At 37.8% G+C, this 21,368-nt stretch overlaps 5 protein-coding genes across 8 annotated transcripts; 2 read left to right on the plus strand and 3 right to left on the minus strand.

The window, feature by feature from the left end:
• Nucleotides 1-302: 302 nt before the first annotated feature.
• ddx19a (DEAD-box helicase 19a) lies at nt 303-3,885 on the plus strand. 2 transcript variants are annotated; one of them, XM_057319534.1, is made up of 12 exons: nt 303-419; nt 637-703; nt 896-910; nt 1,018-1,153; nt 1,590-1,682; nt 1,791-1,893; nt 2,036-2,150; nt 2,240-2,417; nt 2,519-2,756; nt 2,844-3,006; nt 3,165-3,356; nt 3,714-3,885. In XM_057319534.1, the coding sequence occupies exons 1-12, from the start codon at nt 354-356 to the stop codon at nt 3,773-3,775; spliced, it is 1,428 nt and encodes a 475-aa protein (XP_057175517.1). In that variant the 5' UTR covers nt 303-353; the 3' UTR covers nt 3,776-3,885. The 2 variants fall into 2 exon arrangements, with proteins under 2 accessions (XP_057175517.1, XP_057175516.1); XM_057319533.1 differs by having other exon boundaries at nt 640-694; nt 860-910.
• Nucleotides 3,886-5,424: 1,539 nt separating this feature from the next.
• Nucleotides 5,425-6,616, minus strand: ubxn10 (UBX domain protein 10). Its single transcript, XM_057320124.1, has 2 exons — nt 6,548-6,616; nt 5,425-6,213 (listed from the first exon to the last, which is right to left on the minus strand). Exon 2 carries the CDS (start codon nt 6,211-6,213, stop codon nt 5,479-5,481), a length of 735 nt encoding a protein of 244 aa, XP_057176107.1. The 5' UTR covers nt 6,548-6,616; the 3' UTR covers nt 5,425-5,478.
• Nucleotides 6,617-7,088: 472 nt separating this feature from the next.
• cptp (ceramide-1-phosphate transfer protein) lies at nt 7,089-8,653 on the minus strand. The gene is made up of 2 exons (XM_057319532.1): nt 8,359-8,653; nt 7,089-8,146 (listed from the first exon to the last, which is right to left on the minus strand). The coding sequence occupies exons 1-2, from the start codon at nt 8,469-8,471 to the stop codon at nt 7,624-7,626; spliced, it is 636 nt and encodes a 211-aa protein (XP_057175515.1). The 5' UTR covers nt 8,472-8,653; the 3' UTR covers nt 7,089-7,623.
• A 188-nt stretch (nt 8,654-8,841) lies between these two features.
• ints11 (integrator complex subunit 11) lies at nt 8,842-16,779 on the plus strand. Of its 2 annotated transcripts, XR_008961662.1 has the most exons (18): nt 8,842-9,191; nt 10,709-10,806; nt 10,926-10,999; nt 11,087-11,315; nt 11,460-11,558; nt 11,637-11,671; nt 11,743-11,881; nt 11,964-12,028; nt 12,110-12,299; nt 12,429-12,512; nt 12,622-12,711; nt 12,824-12,986; nt 13,143-13,253; nt 14,760-14,821; nt 14,998-15,140; nt 15,652-15,781; nt 16,235-16,389; nt 16,691-16,779. XR_008961662.1 is itself a non-coding variant. In XM_057320119.1 (17 exons), exons 1-17 carry the CDS (start codon nt 9,164-9,166, stop codon nt 16,289-16,291), a joined length of 1,797 nt encoding a protein of 598 aa, XP_057176102.1. In that variant the 5' UTR covers nt 8,842-9,163; the 3' UTR covers nt 16,292-16,393. The 2 variants fall into 2 exon arrangements, 1 of the variants encoding a protein (XP_057176102.1); XM_057320119.1 differs by lacking the exon at nt 16,691-16,779 and having other exon boundaries at nt 16,235-16,393.
• A 263-nt stretch (nt 16,780-17,042) lies between these two features.
• On the minus strand, nt 17,043-18,369 carry LOC130545552 (lysophosphatidic acid receptor 4). Of its 2 annotated transcripts, none has more exons than XM_057320120.1 (2): nt 18,275-18,369; nt 17,043-18,192 (listed from the first exon to the last, which is right to left on the minus strand). In XM_057320120.1, exon 2 carries the CDS (start codon nt 17,972-17,974, stop codon nt 17,045-17,047), a length of 930 nt encoding a protein of 309 aa, XP_057176103.1. In that variant the 5' UTR covers nt 17,975-18,192; nt 18,275-18,369; the 3' UTR covers nt 17,043-17,044. The 2 variants fall into 2 exon arrangements, with proteins under 2 accessions (XP_057176103.1, XP_057176104.1); XM_057320121.1 differs by having other exon boundaries at nt 17,043-18,189; nt 18,275-18,367.
• Nucleotides 18,370-21,368: the final 2,999 nt, after the last annotated feature.

The raw sequence follows: 21,368 nt of genomic DNA on the forward strand, positions 1-21,368 counted from the left end.
AAACGACTGAAATCTGATATAATACTTTAAAAGAACAGCCTTAAGATTAATGTAATAATTTTATGATTTTATGAACGTTAATTTAATACTATCTCAGATATCTCAGTCTAGCTAAATAACTGATTTGGCAAATGGCATTTTTAATGTGAATTTTTTTGTAAGTTAAAAAGGCATTTTTGACTAAAATTTACAACCATGGAAACCCCGGGAACTAAAAAATGTCAAGTCCTGACTTCCGCTCGGTCACCTATGTGCGTGCCGTTAGTTTGCGCGTCCCCGTGGAGCGGAGCTGAGTAAAATTAGTGTACATCTCTTTCGGAGAGTTGACAAAACTCTTAATAATCCATATTACCATGACTGCAGCCATGGCAACTGACTCATGGGCACTAGCTGTCGACGAACAAGAGGCATCCAAGTCTGTGAGTAAAAAAATGCGCGCTTATTTTTTTACTTTATGAGTTAGCATGCTAATTGATGCGGCGAGTCAGTCGGCGTAATGCATATCCAAATCTAGACACCTTTAGTCCTGGTGTATTTACAGTCTATGCACAATACAGAGAGACCGTTTTTGTCATACTAATTTTTGAATGTATAATATGGCATGTTGTGTGTTGACTGAATTTTGTACTTTGAAAGCAGATCGGAAAGTTTCGGTTGATGGAGGCAGGTGATGCACCAAAATCACGGTTTAATGGTAACGTTAGTCGCATTTCTAATTCACTTTTAAATATACTTTTTTATTCTGTTTTCTATAACAATCCAATTTGTTGTTTTGTTACAAAAGATAGTAATATTAAATTGATACGTTTTAAAATGATTTAAAGTCATACGTTACATTTTCGTCGTTGGCCTTCTCTAGGAGGACCAAAACGTTCAGACGATTGTGACAAATCAGATGAAGAGGAAAAAGGTTAATTTTCAGTAATATATGGAATTCCTTGTTTGCTTTAACATGGTAGTAGTTTGGTATGTTTAATAGTTTAGCTATTTATTATTGGATTCATCTGCTGTTATTAGAGGACAAAGCTGTGCAGTCACTCCTCAATAAGCTGATTCGAAGCAATTTGGTCAACAACACAAACCAAGTGGAGGTTCTTCAGAGAGACCCCAATTCCCCACTGTATTCAGTCAAGACCTTTGAGGAGCTCAGACTGTGAGTACTTCAATTCACCTTTGAGCATTAACCGGATAGTTCACCCCAAAATTTAAATGATGTCATTATTTACTCACCCTTGTTTCAAACCAGTATAAATGTCTTTGTTCTGCTGAACATGAAGGAAGATATTTGGATTAATGTCAGTAACCAAACAGATGTCATCCCCCATTGACTACCATAGTATTTATTTGACCTACTATGGCAGTAAATAGGGGATGACATCTGTTTGGTTACTGACATTATTCCAAATATCTTCCTTTGTGTTCAACAGAACAAAGCCATTTATACAGGTTTGGAACAACCTGAGGGTGAGTAAATGATGACAGAATTTTCTGGTGAACTATCCCTTTAACATAACATTAAGTGTGTAAAACGATATCCTGTAAAAAAATCTTTACTAAAGCTCTCGCTTGCTTTTCTTACCTTAAATCAGGAAACCTCAACTACTCAAAGGCGTGTATGAAATCGGCTTCAATAGACCTTCAAAAATCCAGGAGAATGCGCTTCCCATGATGCTTGCAGAACCGTGAGTCCACTTTTTTAATAAACACTCTTGAATACAGTATGAAGTAAGTCGGAATAAAATACTAGTGCGTATATATCTGTGCTTCACACAAAACTGTATGTGTTTCAGACCTCAGAATCTGATCGCTCAGTCTCAGTCTGGCACTGGTAAAACAGCCGCCTTTGTGCTGGCCATGCTCAGCCAAGTGGACTCAGCCTTTAAATGGGTTCAGGTGAGTGTGAAAACTAAGAACGTTCCTTTCTCTTAGCAAATCAAGTATGACTTCAATTTAGAACGGAAAGATTTGAATTCATAACATTGCGTAACTTATGTTTTTTCCTTTATTGTTGTTCATGTTAATTATTTTCTTTCAGTGTCTTTGTATTGCTCCCACATACGAACTCGCTCTGCAAACAGGCAAAGTCATCGAGCAGATGGGAAAGTTTTACTCAGATGTCAAACTGGCATATGCTGTGAGAGGACATAGAAGTGAGTGGCTGTATTTCAGCCTTACAATCTAAGAATCATGTGTAGCTGTAAATGTAAACGTGTGTCATGGCTGCTTTGTCGTCACCCAGTGGACCGCAGCTGTAAAATCAAGGAGCAGATTGTCATCGGGACACCTGGAACGGTTCTAGACTGGTGCACTAAACTAAAGCTCATCGACCCAAAAAAGATCAAAGTGTTTGTTCTGGACGAGGCTGATGTCATGATCGCCACACAGGGACATCAGGACCAAAGCATCCGCATTCAGAGGTGAGCTCGCTCCAATGTTCGGAAAAAAATATTTCATACGCACAAACAGATCACATTATATCTAATACGTAGATGGTCTTGTGTTTTTCATCCTATCATAGAATGCTGTCCAAAGGCTGTCAGATGTTACTTTTCTCTGCTACTTTTGAGGACTCGGTGTGGAATTTTGCCAAGCGGGTCATTCCAGACCCCAACATCATCAAGCTGAGACGAGAAGAGGAGACTCTGGACAATATCAAGCAGTACTACGTGCTTTGCAAAAGCGAAGAAGACAAATTCGATTCGCTCTGTAATGTTTATGGAGCCATTACTATTGCTCAAGCAATGATCTTCTGTCGTGTGAGTCTTTCTAAATAATGTCTAAAAATAAGGTTTATGGTTGATTTTTGCATTTGTTATTTTCGCCTGATTGTCGTCTTTTGTCAGACTCGGAAAACGGCGAACTGGCTCGCAGGGCAGATGTCAGAGGAGGGCCACCAGGTGGGGCTCCTCAGTGGAGAACTGACAGTCGAACAAAGAGCCGCAGTTATCCAACGGTTCAAAGTTGGAAAGGAGAAGGTTCTCATCACTACTAACGTTTGTGCAAGAGGTGAGTGCACTCTCGTTTTGTATTTACAGCTAATAAAATGAGAAGCTAAAATATATATATATTTTTATAGTTACCTAAAGGTGAAGCATTTGTTTGTTTCAGAGCTCATTTGTAAACTCAATTTGCAACATTTCAATAACCTTATTGGCCACAAGCAGGTATTGATGTCGAACAAGTGTCCGTGGTGATCAACTTTGACCCGCCTGTGGACAAGGACGGCTATCCAGACAACGAGACGTACCTCCACAGGATCGGTAGAACAGGACGATTTGGCAAGAGAGGACTTGCCATCAACATGGTGGACGGCCAGAAGAGCATGGAGATCCTCAGGAAAATTGAGAAGCATTTTAGTAAGTCTCTCCATTATTTTTTATTCTTGAAGCGAAAGTTCATGAGACATATAAATTAAATGTCATTGTTTACCCACCCTCAGATTTGTTAGACTTTCTAGCATAAAACTAGAATGAATGGGGACTGTCGTGACAGTGTTGAATGAAAGAATGTTGAAATGAAAAGAATAGTTTTTATTGATTGAAACCTTGAATGAAATTTGAAGTGTGATAACAGCAGAATGTTGTCATTGTATGGAAAATAAAGAGTAATTCATCAAATTGTCCTCTGTTGCGAGGGTCAATGATATTATTAAAGCATTAGTGTCTGTTTTTCATTTGCTCAAATTGATCATTTAATTGATTTAATTTCAACAGATAAGAAAATACTGAGGCTGGACACGGATGATCTCGATGAAATTGAAAAAATCGCCAGCTGAAGAAAAACACATCATGTGACGACATCAGAATCAGTTCGGCTGTTCATTCAACAAGATTTCTGATGTTTACATAAATTTCAGATCTACATTTAGTTTTACATTATACCTCACAAAGCTTTATGCCAAATAATTTTGATTCTGAACTTATAGTTTCTAAGGGTTTAAAACCCTGTTTAAAATGTTTGCGTTTGTCAATCTCTTGGTTAGAAGTGAAAAACCTTTGCGGTACTAATTCCTACATATATTATTTTGTTTTTCTTGGAGACAACTTCATTGAGCTCTTTGTTTGTTAGCCACTTGAGTTTGAGGCTAAATTAATACTTGAATAGATTTCACTGTATCTGCAAATCGACACCATATTATAATTGGCAAAATGTCACTAATGGCTTTAACCACTACCATTCCTCAAGTGCACTTTAAGAATTAAATACGTTTTCTAGTAATATTTATTGTGAAAAATACAATAGAATATTACCCTAACATATTAATAAAACAACGCGGTTGTACTTTAGAGCTTTAGAGTAGTTTTGAACAAGGTTTCTCTCTTGCATTGTTTTGAGGTTAAAGAACAAGTTTTAGTTGACCTGTGAACCTCTTTGAACTTTGGCTAGTATGTTCTGTTGTGTTGCAGGAATGGAGCATCTTTAAAAACAATGAAACTAATGCAGCTGTATTGTTAGAAATGGCTGCACTGCTATTCACTAAAACAAAGTTTTTTTTGTTGTGCTGTTTACATTTTGCTGGTTATAGCAATGCACTTTTGGTTGACCAAGCTGTTTACATTAGAGAATGTGAATTTAAGTCAAGTTTATTGCTTGAGAAGTTGAGGCTTGCATATTTCTTTAAAGCATTTATTTGCAGTATTTCACTTCGTTTCTTGCACATTAGCTGCATTTATGCTTTTAATTGTATTGTCCTAACTATTCTTATAATTAAAACAACTGCCAGTTGGCCAATTTATGTGTGGCGTTTCATCGTTTTTACTATGCATAAAATACAACACCTTTCATAATCTGATTTTTAAATTTAAACGAGGTCTTTTTGAATGGTTGTGCTGTAACTGCTGTGACCTAAATTATCATTTGTCGGGTTGCAAATATGCATGTGTGAAGCTGAAATTATATTTTGTAATGCTATGACAATAATTTGCAGTTTATACAATTACAATTCACAGTGACCTGGTACATTTGGTTTGAAAAGAAATGATAAAAAATATGGTGTAAAAAGAAAGTTTATTATTTCATAAGGTAATCTCTAACAACAATGACGAGACTGATGAGATGGACAGTAAGAACATCAGCCCCAGAACATCAGAAGAGTTGCTCAATTAGCGAATTTGCTAAATGTGAATCTTGGGTTGAAATGCTAGTCAGACTAATTCAAACTGGCCATGAATCTGAGTGTCCATCAAACTCCTCTATTAATGGGCTAGGTCACCCAAAAATAAAAATTCTGTCATCATTTATTCACCCTCATGTTGTTTAAAACATGTATATGACTCTTCTGTGGGACACAAAAGATATTTTAAGAAATGTCTTAGTGGTTTTGTGTCCATACATGGAAGTCAATGTTATTGGCCATGTTATTTTCTTACCAACGGTCTTCAAATCATCTTTTGTGTTTTGCTGTAGAAAGTTAAACAGGTTTGGAATGACATGAAAAGAAAGATATGAAAGATTGTTTTGTCCCTTTAGGTATCCATTTCAAGTTAAATCCATATTGCTGTCATCTTGGGAAATGCATAAAACTGATTTGTTTAGGACGCCACACTGAGCTAAGGTCAATGTCAGGTTTCTAAAGGTCCTACGTGGGACATCCATAGTCTCAATTATGCAATTCTCATACTTCTCCCCAAATTCAGCCTCTACATTTGATAGCACCACCTGCAGCTTGTCTGATGGATGGAAATGGCACTTGAATCTTTGACCACATGGATTTCTGATAGCAAGCAGCAGGTCTGGTTCATCTTGTGGCATGATCCCTGATTTAGACCCCTTTGACATCACAACTGAGCGGTTTGGGCTATTTAAAACGTTCCTCATCCCTGCATTGTCCTGGGTCTTTGTTGGGTTACCTGAAACACGCTGGTGCCTACATATTCTGTGGCTGTTGCCACCATGATCCAGCTGTAAGGCCTTCTGCTCCTCACCACCGGATACGTTTCCTGTTGTTTTCTTCTCTATGGAGGGGAGAACCCTGTATCTGTTCAGTGAAGCAGGCTCATCTGGGGGTCTGTCAAAGATTTCACCCAGTACCTCTGTATACGGTTGACTTCTGCGTCTCAGAACGGCTTGAGGTTGGTATTGGTTGAACTTGTCATTTGACTTGGTTGGAGGTTGAGGTGAAAGTGTGGGAGGCTGGACAGGTGTTTCCCTCTGAGAGTGTGCCATCATAGGTCTGCTGCGTCCCTTAGAAGACTTGGGCCTGATCACCTGCATCTTTTCCACAGAAGACATTTAATTCTGATAGATTAAGAGCTAGATAATCAGACATAGACAGATAGACAGATTAGATAGATAGATAGATAGATAGATAGATAGATAGATAGATAGATAGATAGATAGATAGATAGATAGATAGATAGATAGATAGATAGATAGATAGATAGATAGATAGATAGATAGATAGATGATAGGACATTATTAGTTTATGCACCGAATCAAACTTTTATAATCCACAAAATTTCGCGCGATCTATAAATTGTTGTTTTGATTTTAAGTTAATTAAATAATCAAATGGTCGCATTGAAATCATATTTTAGATGTCTCATACCTTGTTTTCAGTTTATTTTCCTTGTTTCAATCGTTGCAGAAATCAGAAGGCATTTTCACTACCGTCTGCAATGTTGCGTCGTCTCCATGGTAACGTCTCCAACACGTAAGCGCGCATGAGCGTTTTTGATAACGAGAACTTTTGCTTTTGATACACAATAATATTTGGATATATTTCTAGAATATTTTTTAATATTGTAAACCTGATTTTACGTTTAAATATCGTAAAAATATAATATATAAAATTGTATAAAAACATGTAATATAAATGTAAAGATACTGAAACATTTAAAAAATATATAAAAAGATAATCATATAGCAACTGATATTTACGCATCGTCATAAATTCATTTCTAATTATTATTTTAGGAAACAGACACCTGTCAATTAGGCAATTTATCATCCAGTAATGGTAGTCTTTGGACCCTCAGGTTAAAATGTTTATCTCCTGAACATATATTTAAAAAGAGATAAGTGAGATACAATCTAATGTAAATGTGATAAATGATATGACATTAGTGATAAAAACACAGATTTCCCAGAACATTATATTTTATTACTGTGATACATTATAGCTTTACATATCAGTTTTCCCTTTTGCAGCTTCAGCAAAGCTGAATTCAAGTACAATAATACAGAAATAAAGGTATTACCAGCAAAATAAGTAACAAAGAAAACTTGTTCATTACATATTTGGAATTCAAATATATACTGCCCTAAGTAATGTAAATTAAACACACATCATATACATTCTTCCCCTTTGAATAAAAAAAATTGTTCTTTAGATTTTTATAAATATATTAAATTACAATGATTTTAATGCCTACTTGACCAACAAGAGAAAATTGTAGTTGGTACACAAAGACAGGACCTTTTTTAAAAGAATTTTCAGAATCCTTAAAACTGATGCATTCATCTGCCTTTTGTGTGGGTCCATCAAATCCCCTTAAGTAAATCAAATCAACATTTTAAAACAGAAAGACAGCAAAACAAGTGTATATTTGTAGTAAAGTGAGTATGTGCCATAAGGACATGTATCGATTACCCAAGTATAGAGTAACTGCATTTGTCATGCTTCTATGGTAACTCCAGGAGGTTGTTTTTGGCATACAAGTCTTCTGTGATCTGGTATACTTCAGAGATAAGGGGTAGTGATTCTCCTAACAGAGCAACCACATGCGCCTGATCACCAGCATTCATCACTTCAAAGAATGTGTCACGCCCTGGAAGGGCACAGAATGCCACACCTACAGCTTTGCGGATCAGCCAGGGGTGGTGCTGAGCCAGAGACTCATTATAGGCATCAGAGCACATGACAGAGGTTTTGCTGTCCTCTTTGCTGGTTCGTAGACTGTCGAGAAAAAGCTCCAGCCAGCGTAGAGCCCTGTGTAGTCTCAAAAGAGTACGGCAACCTGATTCAGGGTGGTTGCCTCTTTTGGTGATGTCCACCAGGTCGTTTTCCAGTTCATACTTCACCATGGACTGGATGGTGACATAGTGGGATCCACTTTCACCCGTAAGGAAGTTCTCTAGGATCTGAATCTTGCTGACCACATCCTTGGAGATGAAGGAAAACACGTTCCCCAGAGTATTCATGAAGCTATTTGGAGTATTCATGATGGGGAGGGAAGAATTTAGATGAAAAAACTTGATCATATAAACCAGTGGTTACCTTTTCAAGGATTGCAAGATTTTTGACCAACACATTTCCATGACAAAAGTTGGTAATCTTAAGGGTGATTTCAAAAGTATTTTACATTACTTTAATTTTACATTAGTGACACAAGCATTTAAATGACAGCATATACCCACCTGACCAGCTCTTGCCATCCTGCTAGATAATATTTCATGTAAACCTCCTTTTCCTCACTCAGACATGATCTGAATGTTTCTAATACTTTCTGAAGACTGAATGCATCTGCCATTTCTTACGTTTCTTATGTAACTACCAGACGGAAGCTAAATCGATTTTGTAACCTTTCGCTTTCGCTTAAATACCTTATATTCTTTATAATTCTCAAAATTAATCTTGTTAAATCGTGTTAGTGTTTCATTGGGACAATTTCGCTGCCTTTCCCTTGATCTCTTCTTCCTGGATTTGCGGCGATCTTTCTGCAACGTAACAGCACTGTGCCAATCAAATCGCACTTCGAATGTCACGTGATACATTAAGATCTATGATTGGACGTTTGTTTCTTGCGTCTGACCGGTTGTATTTCAAAGCGTAGCGAGCTGCCTACATAGACATTTTTAGTCATGGAAGTTACCTAAAATCGCTGTTAGTGAGGGGATATGTTACGTTTTGAGACACAGTGACCGCAACATGGCTGCGGCATGAAGTTCTCTTGCTAATCTGTTTTTGAATGCGTTTTTGCTCTTTATTCAGTCATGTTATTCACGGCTGTATTTGTATTTGATCTACTTGTATTTGATATTAGATTGTAATCTGTATTTGATCTACATGCCTGGGTTGTTTGTGTAACTTATTAGTTTATTTTGTCGCTAATGTGCAAGTAGACGTAAAGGTAGCAGATTATGTGCTCGTGAAGTTTATTATTTATCAGAGCACCAGCAGCAGCATCATTTACGAAACATCTGATCTCTTTAAGCCTCGAAGATGCCTGAGATTAAAGTCACACCTTTAGGTAATATGTTTGCTTTTACTCCTAAATAGCAATTAATAACTTTGACGAATAAGTCAATAACAAAATTGCATAACAGATCAGTACATTATGTACCTTTTATGTTTATAATATAACAGTCTTTGACTGTACGTTCATTATTGACTAGTTGTTATTATGTAACATATAATATAGTATTATAGTATTGTATAGTGCAAACGTTTGTTATGTTTGTTTGCAATATATAAATATTACAATGTGATATATATAAGTTGTAATATACAAGTATGTTAAATCTTATTATAAAGTAGAAATCGACAATTGTTAAATGAGTAGTTCACTTTCAAAATAAATGTTCATGATAATTTACTCATCCCCATGTCATCCAAGATGTTTATGTATTTCTTTCTTTAGTCGAAAAGAAATTAAGGTTTTTGATGAAAACATTCCAGGATTTTTCTCCATATAGTGGACTTCAATGGACTCCACACAGTTAAAGGTCAAAATTACAGTTTCAGTGCTGCTTCAAAGGGCTTTAAACGATACCAGACGATGAATAAGGGTCTTATCTAGCGAAACAATCGGTCATTTTCTAAAAAAAAAAAAACAATGTATATGCTTTATAAACACAAATGCTCGCCTTGCTCTGTTCTGCGATGCCCGTTCATGACTTCACGTAATACGTAATTACGTTGAAAAGGTCATGCTTGACGTAGGCTCACCAGCTGACTCACTGACTGATTGTAATGGTGGAATTGAAATGGTCCAGTCGTGGCAGCATTGAGATTCTTCCTCTGTCGGCAATGGTTGGCATTTACCACATGTGCACCACCACCTCTTGTTAGATCTTCGTCTGCCCGAAGCTTGATAGCTTTGTGTCGCTGCAGCAGTCTCCTCCATCTGCTTAATTTCTTCCTCTGTGTATTCCGGTTCAAAAAGGTAGGGCAGGGCGAAATACTCCATCTCATCTTCTCCTCCAAGTTCAAAATCGTCCGACATCGTTGTTTTACCTTTTAACTCCCTTTTTTTGTAAATGGCGTTTGACTTATTATTTGCATGTTCAACTTGTAAACACTTACTCGGTGCTTCCGCCTACGTCAAGCGTGACCTTTTCAACGTAATTACGTATTACGTGAAGTCATGAACGCGCATCGCAGAATAGAGCAAGGCGAGCATATACATTTTATTTTTTAGACAATGACCGATCGTTTCGCTGGTATCGTTTAAAGCCATTTGAAGCTGCAATGAAACTGTAATTTTGACCTTCAACCGTGTGCCCATTGAAGTCCACTATATGGAGAAAAATCCTGGAATGTTTTCATGAAAAACCTTCATTTCTTTTCGACTAATGAAACGAATACATAAACATCTTGGATGACATGGGGGTGAGTACTTTATCATGAAAATTTATTTTGAAAATGAACTACTCCTTTAAGAAACATTATTATTACTATTATTTGAATTCTGTATGTGTATGTAAGTTCAAGCATTACATAATCTAATAAATGCAATAATAGTATAAATATAATGTTGTGTTGCAGGTGCTGGTCAGGATGTCGGGCGCAGCTGCATTCTGGTCTCTATCGGAGGGAAAAACATCATGCTTGACTGTGGGATGCACATGGGCTACAATGATGATGTGGGTTGTTCATTAAAGCAACACAACATTTCATGTATTGTTATCTTTCTCCGATTATCAGTTTAAGTCTGTCAGCTGCTGTTGTTAACACTTCTAATCTGTTTGATTTTTCCCAACAGAGACGTTTTCCGGATTTCAGTTACATTACCCAAAATGGTCGCCTCACCGAGTTCTTAGACTGTGTCATCATAAGGTCTGTATATAGTTGACGTGTTCTGTAGCCGTTGTGCGAGTTGTTCTGCTTCCTCTGTTGACCGTTTCCTCCTCGTGTGCCCTTCAGTCATTTCCATCTGGATCACTGCGGTGCTCTGCCCTACATGAGTGAGATGGTGGGTTACGACGGGCCCATTTACATGACCCACCCTACCAAAGCCATCTGCCCCATTCTGCTGGAGGACTTCAGAAAGATCACGGTGGACAAAAAGGGGGAGACAAACTTTTTCACCGCACAGATGATCAAAGACTGCATGAAGAAGGTTGTGCCTTTGAACCTCCATCAAACGGTTCAGGTAAAAGTCAGCTTTTGTAACTGCAAATGATTGTGAACGTTTGTGTCCTTTATGAACATTCCTACCGGTTTATAATTTGTGTCTTTTTTAATGACAGTGAATGTGTGTTGCTTATGAGTGTATTTGTATTTGATCTCAATCCAGGTGGATGAAGAGCTTGAGATCAAAGCTTACTATGCCGGTCACGTACTGGGAGCGGCCATGGTCCAAATCAAAGTTGGCTTAGAATCTGTCGTCTACACAGTGAGTGTCTTACTGTCTGTTCCCTCCTATAATGTTCCAGTTTTGTTTTAATTTGTAACGATAAATCGATTTATGCAGGGGGATTACAACATGACACCAGACCGTCATTTGGGGTGAGTACAATGTCTTTTACATTTTTCAGGATTTATGTCATTCTTTACATGAAAATTCTCTTTTATTTCAGAGCTGCTTGGATCGATAAATGTCGACCGGATATTTTGATATCCGAGTCCACATATGCCACCACGATCAGAGACTCGAAACGCTGCAGGGAGAGAGATTTCTTAAAGAAAGTTCATGAGACGGTGGAAAGAGGAGGGAAGGTAAGAGATGCTCAACGTACACGCTTTCTCTCCAGCGACGTGCGTTTGTGCTGTTTCTTCAGCTTGTCATCTGTCATTCTAGGTCTTGATTCCCGTGTTTGCTCTGGGAAGAGCTCAAGAACTCTGCATCCTGTTGGAAACGTTCTGGTAAGCCTAAAATGTTTCCATTTGTTATAAACTATACTACCTATAAACTGGTGTGAAACAGCAGGTCTTTCAATTCGACAGGGAGAGAATGAATCTGAAAGCCCCCATATATTTCTCCACGGGCCTGACTGAGAAAGCCAACCACTACTACAAGCTTTTCATCACCTGGACCAATCAGAAGATTCGCAAGACCTTTGTACAGCGAAACATGTTCGAGTTCAAGCACATCAAAGCTTTTGATCGGGCCTACGCAGATAACCCTGGGCCAATGGTGAGATTGCTGACGTCATATGGATTATTCTTCCACCAATTGGAATGGAAGAACTTGTTCAAATAAGTTTCAAGCAGCTATTTGAGACGAGATGATGAATTGATACGTTTTATGAATCTGCTCCGTCAGGTTGTGTTTGCCACTCCTGGAATGTTGCATGCTGGGCAATCCTTACATATATTTAAGAAATGGGCTGGCAATGAAAAGAACATGGTAAAGTACATTTACATTATAAAACTCATTCAGATGTCGTTGCTTATATTGGTGCACTGAAAGACAAAATCTTGAATGTATGTCTTTGTATTTCGTATGCATTTCTCAGGTCATCATGCCGGGTTATTGTGTGCAAGGAACTGTGGGACACAAAATCCTGAATGGGCAGAAGAAACTGGAGATGGAGGGAAGATCAACGGTAATGAGTCCATCCTCCAAATCTGTTTGCCACTAGATTGCACTAGAGAGCCGTTTGTAAAGACTTTATACACATTGTCCATAATGCGTCACGTCTGCTTGTTTGTTTTCAGCTGGACGTGAAGCTGCAGGTGGAGTACATGTCATTCAGCGCTCACGCAGACGCTAAAGGCATCATGCAGCTGATCCGCATGGCCGAACCGCGTAACATGCTGCTGGTGCACGGAGAGGCCAAGAAAATGGAGTTCCTCAAGGACAAGATCGAACAGGAATTCGGTAAGTAACAATTTTCTTTAAATGCATGTGTTGGTTGGTCGGTTTGGGATGCTTTTTTGTTGCTATGGCAATTATATGAGAATGGTGGTTATTTTGTTTTTGGTGCATGAAACCTTGACTAATATCATAATTGGTCAATTGTTTTGACCCATGCAGATATCAGTTGCTTTATGCCAGCCAATGGAGAGACGACGACCGTCGTGACGAACCCCAACGTCCCAGTGGACATCTCGCTCAACCTGCTCAAGAGAGAAATGGCTCTTGGAGGTGATCACTCATACACACACACAAACACACCCGGGACCTACTAACAGAGATCCCACCGTAACTACTCTGTCATACAGTTAAATATTACTGTAAATACCTCAACTGTTTTGTTATTATACAATTTTAGACATTTTTAAATCAACTATCCATGTTGGAGCTGTGGCTCAGTGGTCAGCACTCTGGACACAAATATATGAGCTGTTTGCTCACGGGGACCCGGGTTCCCCCCAGACCCCGTCTCTTGTAGGGCTGTCACGAATCGTCTCATCGCGATGGTTTCAGATCATCGCAATTATTGCACATCTCTATAGAAGACACAAGGGGGAGCTGTAGTGCCTGAATAGTGCATATTTTAATGTACATATTTTAACTAAAGTATGCTTATACTGATAAAATGTACCACAACACCATCACTTTAAAAAACCTTTAAAGCATATACCATAAAAATAACCTGCAGTACAATTTAATATTATTTAAGTTAATCTCAGCGTGAAAACCAGCCTACCAAAATTGAATTAACATTAGTCAAATTTTATTGTAATCTTGCAAGTGAGAAAAAAAACGACTAGAAGCTTTTCTATTAATGGTGGCTTCAATTCACCCCTGATCAATTTGATCAATTTACAAGTATTTGGCGGTTGTATTATTGACACGTAAAAGCCTACACCTTCAATATATGATGACCCCATTTTTTCCAATGTATTTCCAAGAAAACAAACAGTCTTATATTCAGAACAATATGTGACCCTGGACAACAAAACCAGTCTTATGGGTCAATTTTTTGAAATTGAGATTTTTACATCATCTGAAATCTGAATAATTAAGCATTCTATTGATGTATAGGTTGTTAGGATAGGACAATATCTGGCGAAGATACAACCGTTTAAAACTCTGGAATCTGAGGGTGCAGAAAATAAAATAATTGAGAAAATTGCTTTTGAAGTTGTTAATCAGAGGCACTGTAGCAGGCCATCCATTCCCAAAAATAAAGTTTTTATATATTTACGGTTTGAAATTTACAAAATATCCTCATGCGACATTAGGATACTTAATATCCTAATGATTTTTGGCATAAAAGAAAAATCGATAATTTTGACCCATACAATGTATTTTTGGCTTTTACTAAAAATGTTCCCGTGCTACTTAAGACTGGTTTTGTGATCCAGGGTCACATATGGTTGTTTCAAAGCCAAACCAAAAATGTATATGAGAATTAAATGTCAAAGCCCTAAAACAGACAATTAATCGTCATAATCGCAATGATTAATTGGACAATTAATCGTCAGCCAAATTTCATAATCGTGACAGTATATTTATATGAATAAAGGCATAAAATCCCCAAAATATAATAATAATAATAATTATTATTATAAAAAATCCATAAAACAAAAACTGACATAATTTCATGAAATATTACAGATATAACATATTTACAAATGTAATTCTTGTTTAGCTGTCTTTTTTAAGTAATTCGCCAAAGATTAATAATGAAACTGTCTCTCGCAGGTCCATTGCCGGATTCTAAAAGGCCTCGCACCATGCACGGCACGTTAATAATGAAAGACAATGTAAGTTGCCTTGGCTCTATATAGTACATGCTTAAAAAAAATGTGATGCATAACTTCATATATTATATTTATATTTGGCTGTTGTGGTGTGTGTGTGTGTGTGTGTGTGTGTGTGTGTGTGTGTGTGTGCGTGCGCGTGCGTGTGCGTGCGTGTGTGTGTGCGTGCATGTGTGTAGAGTCTGCGGCTGGTTTCACCAGAACAGGCTCTCAAAGAGCTCGGCCTCAGTGAACATCAACTGCGCTTTACCTGCCGCGTCCAGCTGCACGACTCCCACAGCGACAGCGACACGCTCGGGCGCATTTACACATATCTCAAGAGGTCTGACCGCTATCTGTCTGTATAGTGAATAGAAGTTCATTGTGAATGTTACGATCATTTTAACAGCTTATTTGGCCATCAGGTTTCTAAAGGACTGCAGTTTTTAAACATCAGTATAAAATACTGACAATTATTTCAGTTGTCGTCACTAGTTAGTTGTCTTGTATTGACGTTCAATAAATATTATACTGTTCATTTTTGGGATAATTATTAGCTGCATTTGACGTGATTTACATCGTGCATGAAACGTTTGCGTTCAGATCAGCTTGACATAATCTATGTCAAGTGTAAAATAACTGCGTGTGTGTGTGTAAAATAAAAAACATGTATAGAGAAACTGTGTGACATAAAAAGAGGAAAGTACAGAGATACATTTACATTGCACAGGGGTGAGTCAATTCACACCTTGTAGTATAAGAAGAAATAAATGTCAGTAAATGTGGGCAGATACTGTATGAGGCATGAAGTTATGGGTATTAGAGGTCATGTCTGTTTTCTTCATTTGTTACAGCGCATTGAAAAATTACGGCGTCCAGCACCTGCCTGACAGTACCGTTATCGTGGAGTCCATTGTTATTAAAGTGACCTCATCGCCTGAGGAGCCAAACCTCAAAGTCATCCTGCTCTCCTGGAGTTATCAGGTGAACCAATGACAATACACACTAATGGTTCTGTTTACAGATACTGTTGTTTCTTGTCTAAGTCAATGGGTGGGCTTAGCTAGGTACCACACAATACTGTATTTACATGAGATTTAAAAACATATATTTGGGAAAATGGGAATTCTTTGTTCTACTAAGAGTGTGTACTCAAGACAAAGGTCTTATTCTCAGTGGTTGTGGTCGGAGACAGTTGCTGAAGTGGCATTTACTTTTTGCCCACATGGAACTTTCTGAATGTTTCCAATCAGCCAAACATGTACTGTAGGTTTCACACATGCTGATATTCATGAACTGTTTGAGATTGAATCTCATCTTCACATTTTAATGAATACAGTATTTACCAAAAACATATTTTTTGTTGAAAAGTGTTAATGAACAGAACAGTCTTCTTGGTTAGATGATGAAATGTGCATCTTTTTCTGTTCTCCTCAGGATGAAGAATTGGGCAGTTTTTTGTCAACGCTGTTGAAGAAGGGTTTGCCTTCGTGACTCTGATAAATATGCACTGCTGTTTGACTATTGTTTCAAAAATAATAAAGTTTTTTTTTTAGGAAAAAGGAATTCATCTACTTGACTGATTTGCAAAGGTATATTTATTTTTAAATCTTGCATAAAAGAACTCGGCAAAGATCATTGAAATTTGACACTTGAAACAAAATGCGGGTGTATTTAGTCATTTGACATGTATCATTTGTGTTTTGAAATAACAATTACATTTATTCATTTGGCATATGCTTTTATCTTATCTAAAGCTATAATTCTGTATAGCCTGCTTTTACAATTGCAGACAAGAATGTAATTTTGCATAATTTTTGCATTCTGATATGTTATTTGATATCAACAGTTCAATGACTTTTTCATTTGTTTATTGCAAATCATGTTTTCCAGAAGTTTTCCAGAACAAACGCTGCTTTCAGTCACCACCTCAAAAATCATTAGAAAGAGAATGCATTCCCTTATTCCTTCTCAACTTCAATCTTTTGAGACTTTAGTACATTAAAATGAATATAAATCTGTACGTACAGTGCTAACATTCTCTGTCTAAAATGTTATCTGATAACAATAGTTTTCATTCCTTGCAAATAATGTTTGTTCTTCCACACCTTATGGACTTGACGGTTGCTCCGTCATAACTTATTATCCCTTATCTTAAAAACACGCAGTATTAAACATGTTTTTATTTTTCAAAAGAACGAAAATAAAACTGCCAAGATTTGCAGCTGCGTTCAGTCATCGACCACTTCAAAGATCATTCGAAATTGAATACACTCCCTTTTTCTTCTTAAACCTCACTCTTTTGAGTCTCCACCTGTAGTGTCCAGTTGCAAAATAATACAACAGCGGGTCCAGGAGGCTGTTGAGGCTGATCAGAGCCATGGTGACCCTCCGGGCGATCCAGAACTTCTCCGTGAGCAATACAGTGCGTGACACTAGATACACTAAATGCACAATATGATAAGGGAGGAAACAGAGAACCGTGATGGCCAGGATCGCATAGATGACCCTCCGTGCCCCACGGGCGGTGCAGTTGTTAATCCGGGCGATTCTGCGTGCCACGATGGGGTAACACACCAGTATGACCACGGAGGGAAGGAGAGATCCAAAAATGAGACTTACTGTGCTGTATGGTGCCAAGTGCTCCCACTGTTCTGAAGTAAAGTTCTCGAAGCACCTCATATCTTCAGTGACCCCCGGGCACTCCAGCATGACTGCCAACATGAACGCCCCGGAGATCAACCAAACGCCGGCGCTCACCTTTGTGGAGAGAGCTTTGTTGCGAAGCTGCAGGTAGGTATGAGGGTGCACGGTGGCGATGTAGCGGTCCACGCAGATGCAGGTCATGAAGGTGAAGCTGATGTAGATGTTGGCGAAGTGAATTGTGCCTGTGATGCGGCACATGGCGTCTTTAAACACCCATACGCTGTCGTTGACGTGGTAGTGGATGCGAAACGGCAAGGTGCACAGAAAGAGCGTGTCGGCCACGGCCAGGTTAATGATGTACACGTTGGAGGGAGACTTCTGTTTTATTTTACATACGAAGTAATACAAAGCTCCCAGATTTCCAAGCAACCCGAAAACCAACACCAGGGTGTACACTGGTGTGAAAAGACGGTACTGGAAAGTCAGAAATTCCTCCGTGGTGTGGTTTGAGGCGGTTGAAGGGGGGTCCATGTTGTACTTGTTTGCGATAGAGAAACTTTCCAGTAATTTCAATCTTAGACTTGATCTTCCTTTCTATGGCCTTGTACTTAAGATTACTTTCAAGATTTCAACCGAGAACATAAGATGCTATCGATGCATCTGTGATGAGGAACGTTCATTATTTTGGTTCTGTTCTTTCTTTGACGGTTACCGATGAGAAAGCGGTGGAAGTGTGCCGGTTAATTCTGCTGTGGAGAAGAAATGTGACCGCACATCAGTTTATAACCTTAACACGTCAACATCGAATGGACTATAAATCAATGTACTTACATGGTTTTCAGTTCATCGCTAGGATGAGGATTAAACAAAGGCATGGTGTGTTGTTCTGTCAGAGGTGGAAACTTATTCTGAGCGCTGTGGTTTGTGCACTGTTATAAACCGTCAGAACAGGAAATACTGAAAGTGCAGCCTCCCCCGGTTCTTCTGCGGGCACCTGGGGTACATGCATCATTTCAGCAGGTGGAAATTGTGAATTTTATGTTCCACATGCACTTTAACAGTTGAGGACAAAAGTAATGTCCAGGGAGGAGGGGGGAAATGTTTGTACAATATTTGCTTCAATGCCCCCTCAGGTTCAACCATCAAAATATGAGGTGTACAAAATGGAAACAACTTTAAAGGGACGGTCGCACAAAAATAACAATTCTGTCATCATTTACTCACCCTCGAGTTGTTCCAAATCTGTGGACATTTCTTTGTTGTGATGAACACAGAGAGAAAGATATTTGGAAGAATGCTTGTAACTAATTCTCCATTGACTACCACCGTGGGAAAAATTACAAAGTGCCCCAGAACTGTTTGCTTTCATACATTCTTCAAAATATCTTCTTTTGTGTTCAACAGAACAAAGACATTTATATAGAATTGGAACTCGAGGGTGAGTTAATGAATATAATTTTTCTTTTTTGGGCGAACGGTTCTTTAAGGCACCGAAAAGGTAAACTAAGTATATCGGGGAATATTGGTTTTATATAGAAAGTGCATAGAAAAATATTATTATCGAGTTTATCCTGGGGTTAGGTTTATCCCTAAACAGATGTTAAAACAACCAATTTACAACTGGAAAGAGTCTAAATGTTTTGCATTTATTTTCTTAATCCAAAACATTGTTTCATCATTCAAATCGCTGCCTCTGCTTTTTCAATGATGCTTGGTTAGATTTCCTATATTGTTATATATAAATCTAGCCAATGTCAATTTTTAAACAACTAACCGAAGACATGTACAGCGAATTGAGTAAAAGTGTAAAATAAATTGATCTGTCTGTTGAACATTCGTCACTCGTGGTGATGTGTCTTTTGTGTTTTTGTTCCTCTTAGAATCAGTTATGCTGACCTGAATCTATGTCTAAACCTCAAAATAGGTTTCAGTCTTGCTGCCAAAATTGTTCAAGATTAATTGATGAAGTGCTGTTCTCCACGTGGACACTAGATGGTGCACAAAACTAATGAACTGAGATTTTATCAAGAAACATGTTTCCAGTCAGTGTAAACTCATACCATAATACAATTAAGTATGCGTGTGTGAATGTTTAATAATTATATGCATATTTCAGCACTAGTAGAGCATTTGTAAAGCATGTTGAGTCAAAGCAGAATGATGTAGCTTTTCGTTTTTTTATGCATTTTGCGTATATTTAAATGATCTCTGATATGCTGTACCCTGTTGATAAAAACAGCACTTGCTGGTTAGGTATATGTTTTGAAGCATGGTAGCTGGTTGTGAGCTGGTTTATCATGGTCCTGAGCTAGCTGCTTGGGACCAGCTTAGCACATGACCAGCTCAAACCAGCTTTCAACAGGGTAGTTTGCTTTTTTGTGTATATATTGTTTAGTGTTTTGTCCAATTTGTACCATACACCTTATATTTTGATGGTTTAATCTAACCTATTGGGTCAATACAGCAAATGCTAAACAAATATGCCTCTCGAACAACACTTTTGAACAAGTACATTTTTAATTTTTAAATGCCTAAAAATTAACCATTTTCACATCTGTATATTTGTTTTAAATTTACATTTAGTCATTTAGCAGAAGCTTTTATCCAAAGCGACCTACAAATGGTAAACAATGGAAGCAATTGGCACAACATAAGGACAACAAAAAGCAGTAAAACTGGTCTCATATAACCTACCACAGTATACAGAGCTAAGTTTATTTTTTAAGGATAGAAAGAGTAGAAAAAGATAGAAGTCGGAACTAATCGGTCAGGTGCTGACCGGTATTGCTGCTATATATTATGTTCTCTTCGTATAGTGTTGATTTTTATTTGGTTTATCATGTGTCATGTATGTGATTAATGTTATCATGTGACCGTACAGTATGTATTAATATGGATGTGTCATTGAGTCTTGTGAATTTGGCACTGAAGAAGGTCACATGTGTGAACATGACTGAAACGTTGCCCCTTTTTATTTTAAAAATGCTTTTATCTCGCAAGTGAAGGTTATTCCTTTGTTTCATTTTAAAATGCGTCACATTAACATTGTGGCAGATTGACCTGCATGTATTCCAAAGAGTTGTACAGAACTAACAATGAAAATTGCAACTCGGTGGTTAAGTCCGTTGTTGTCAGTGGAATCTGCCTCATCGATTTAATGGAAAAACAGGATCACAGTTCCAAACTGATTCAATTCACTCTGTGGTTTATCTGTATTCCAATATTCTGCCTGTAGCCGGACTTCTCCTATTTGACAATGTTATATAATGTAAGAGGACTGTGACCTCTATACCTGGTCTCAGATGGATGCAGTTGCCACAAAGCAAAGAAGAGGAAGTGGAAATCTTCGCACACATTTATCTGTTCCTATAAATCTCTCACAACAGTCCGAGCATTGTGTCTTGTGTTCTTTTCATCTTTTCAAGTGTGCTAAATTTGCCCTGATAACGCATCCTCAATCTTAAAGTGATAGTTCACCCAAAAATGAAAATGCTGTCATCGTTTACTCTTCTATGTGGACACACAACCAATGCAAGTGAATTGGTTTTTAGTTACCAGCATTCTTTAATATATTTTCTTTTGTGTTCTGCAGTAGAACGAAAGTCATACCGGTTTGAAATGAGAAGAGGGTGAGTAAATGATGACAGAATTTTCATTTTATGGTGAACTGCCGCTTTAAATTCTGACCTGTATTTATGCACAGAGGGCCATACCCGAGTCAAATGACCCCGCAAAGCATTATGGGTGTCATCATGTGATTAGTGTTTCACTAATCAACAAAACACAACAAGGTGAAAACACTGAAGTCTAATTGACCCGTTTTAAAATATTGTTTTATTAGGCTGTCATTGTCTCTCATTATTTTAGCAAATTCAACAGCGCTACTAATATCAATTTTTTTTGGCGTTTTTGCCTTTTTTTGTAC

Source organism: Triplophysa rosa, linkage group LG21 (assembly GCF_024868665.1).
Source record: "Triplophysa rosa linkage group LG21, Trosa_1v2, whole genome shotgun sequence".
Lineage (NCBI taxonomy): Eukaryota > Metazoa > Chordata > Actinopteri > Cypriniformes > Nemacheilidae > Triplophysa > Triplophysa rosa.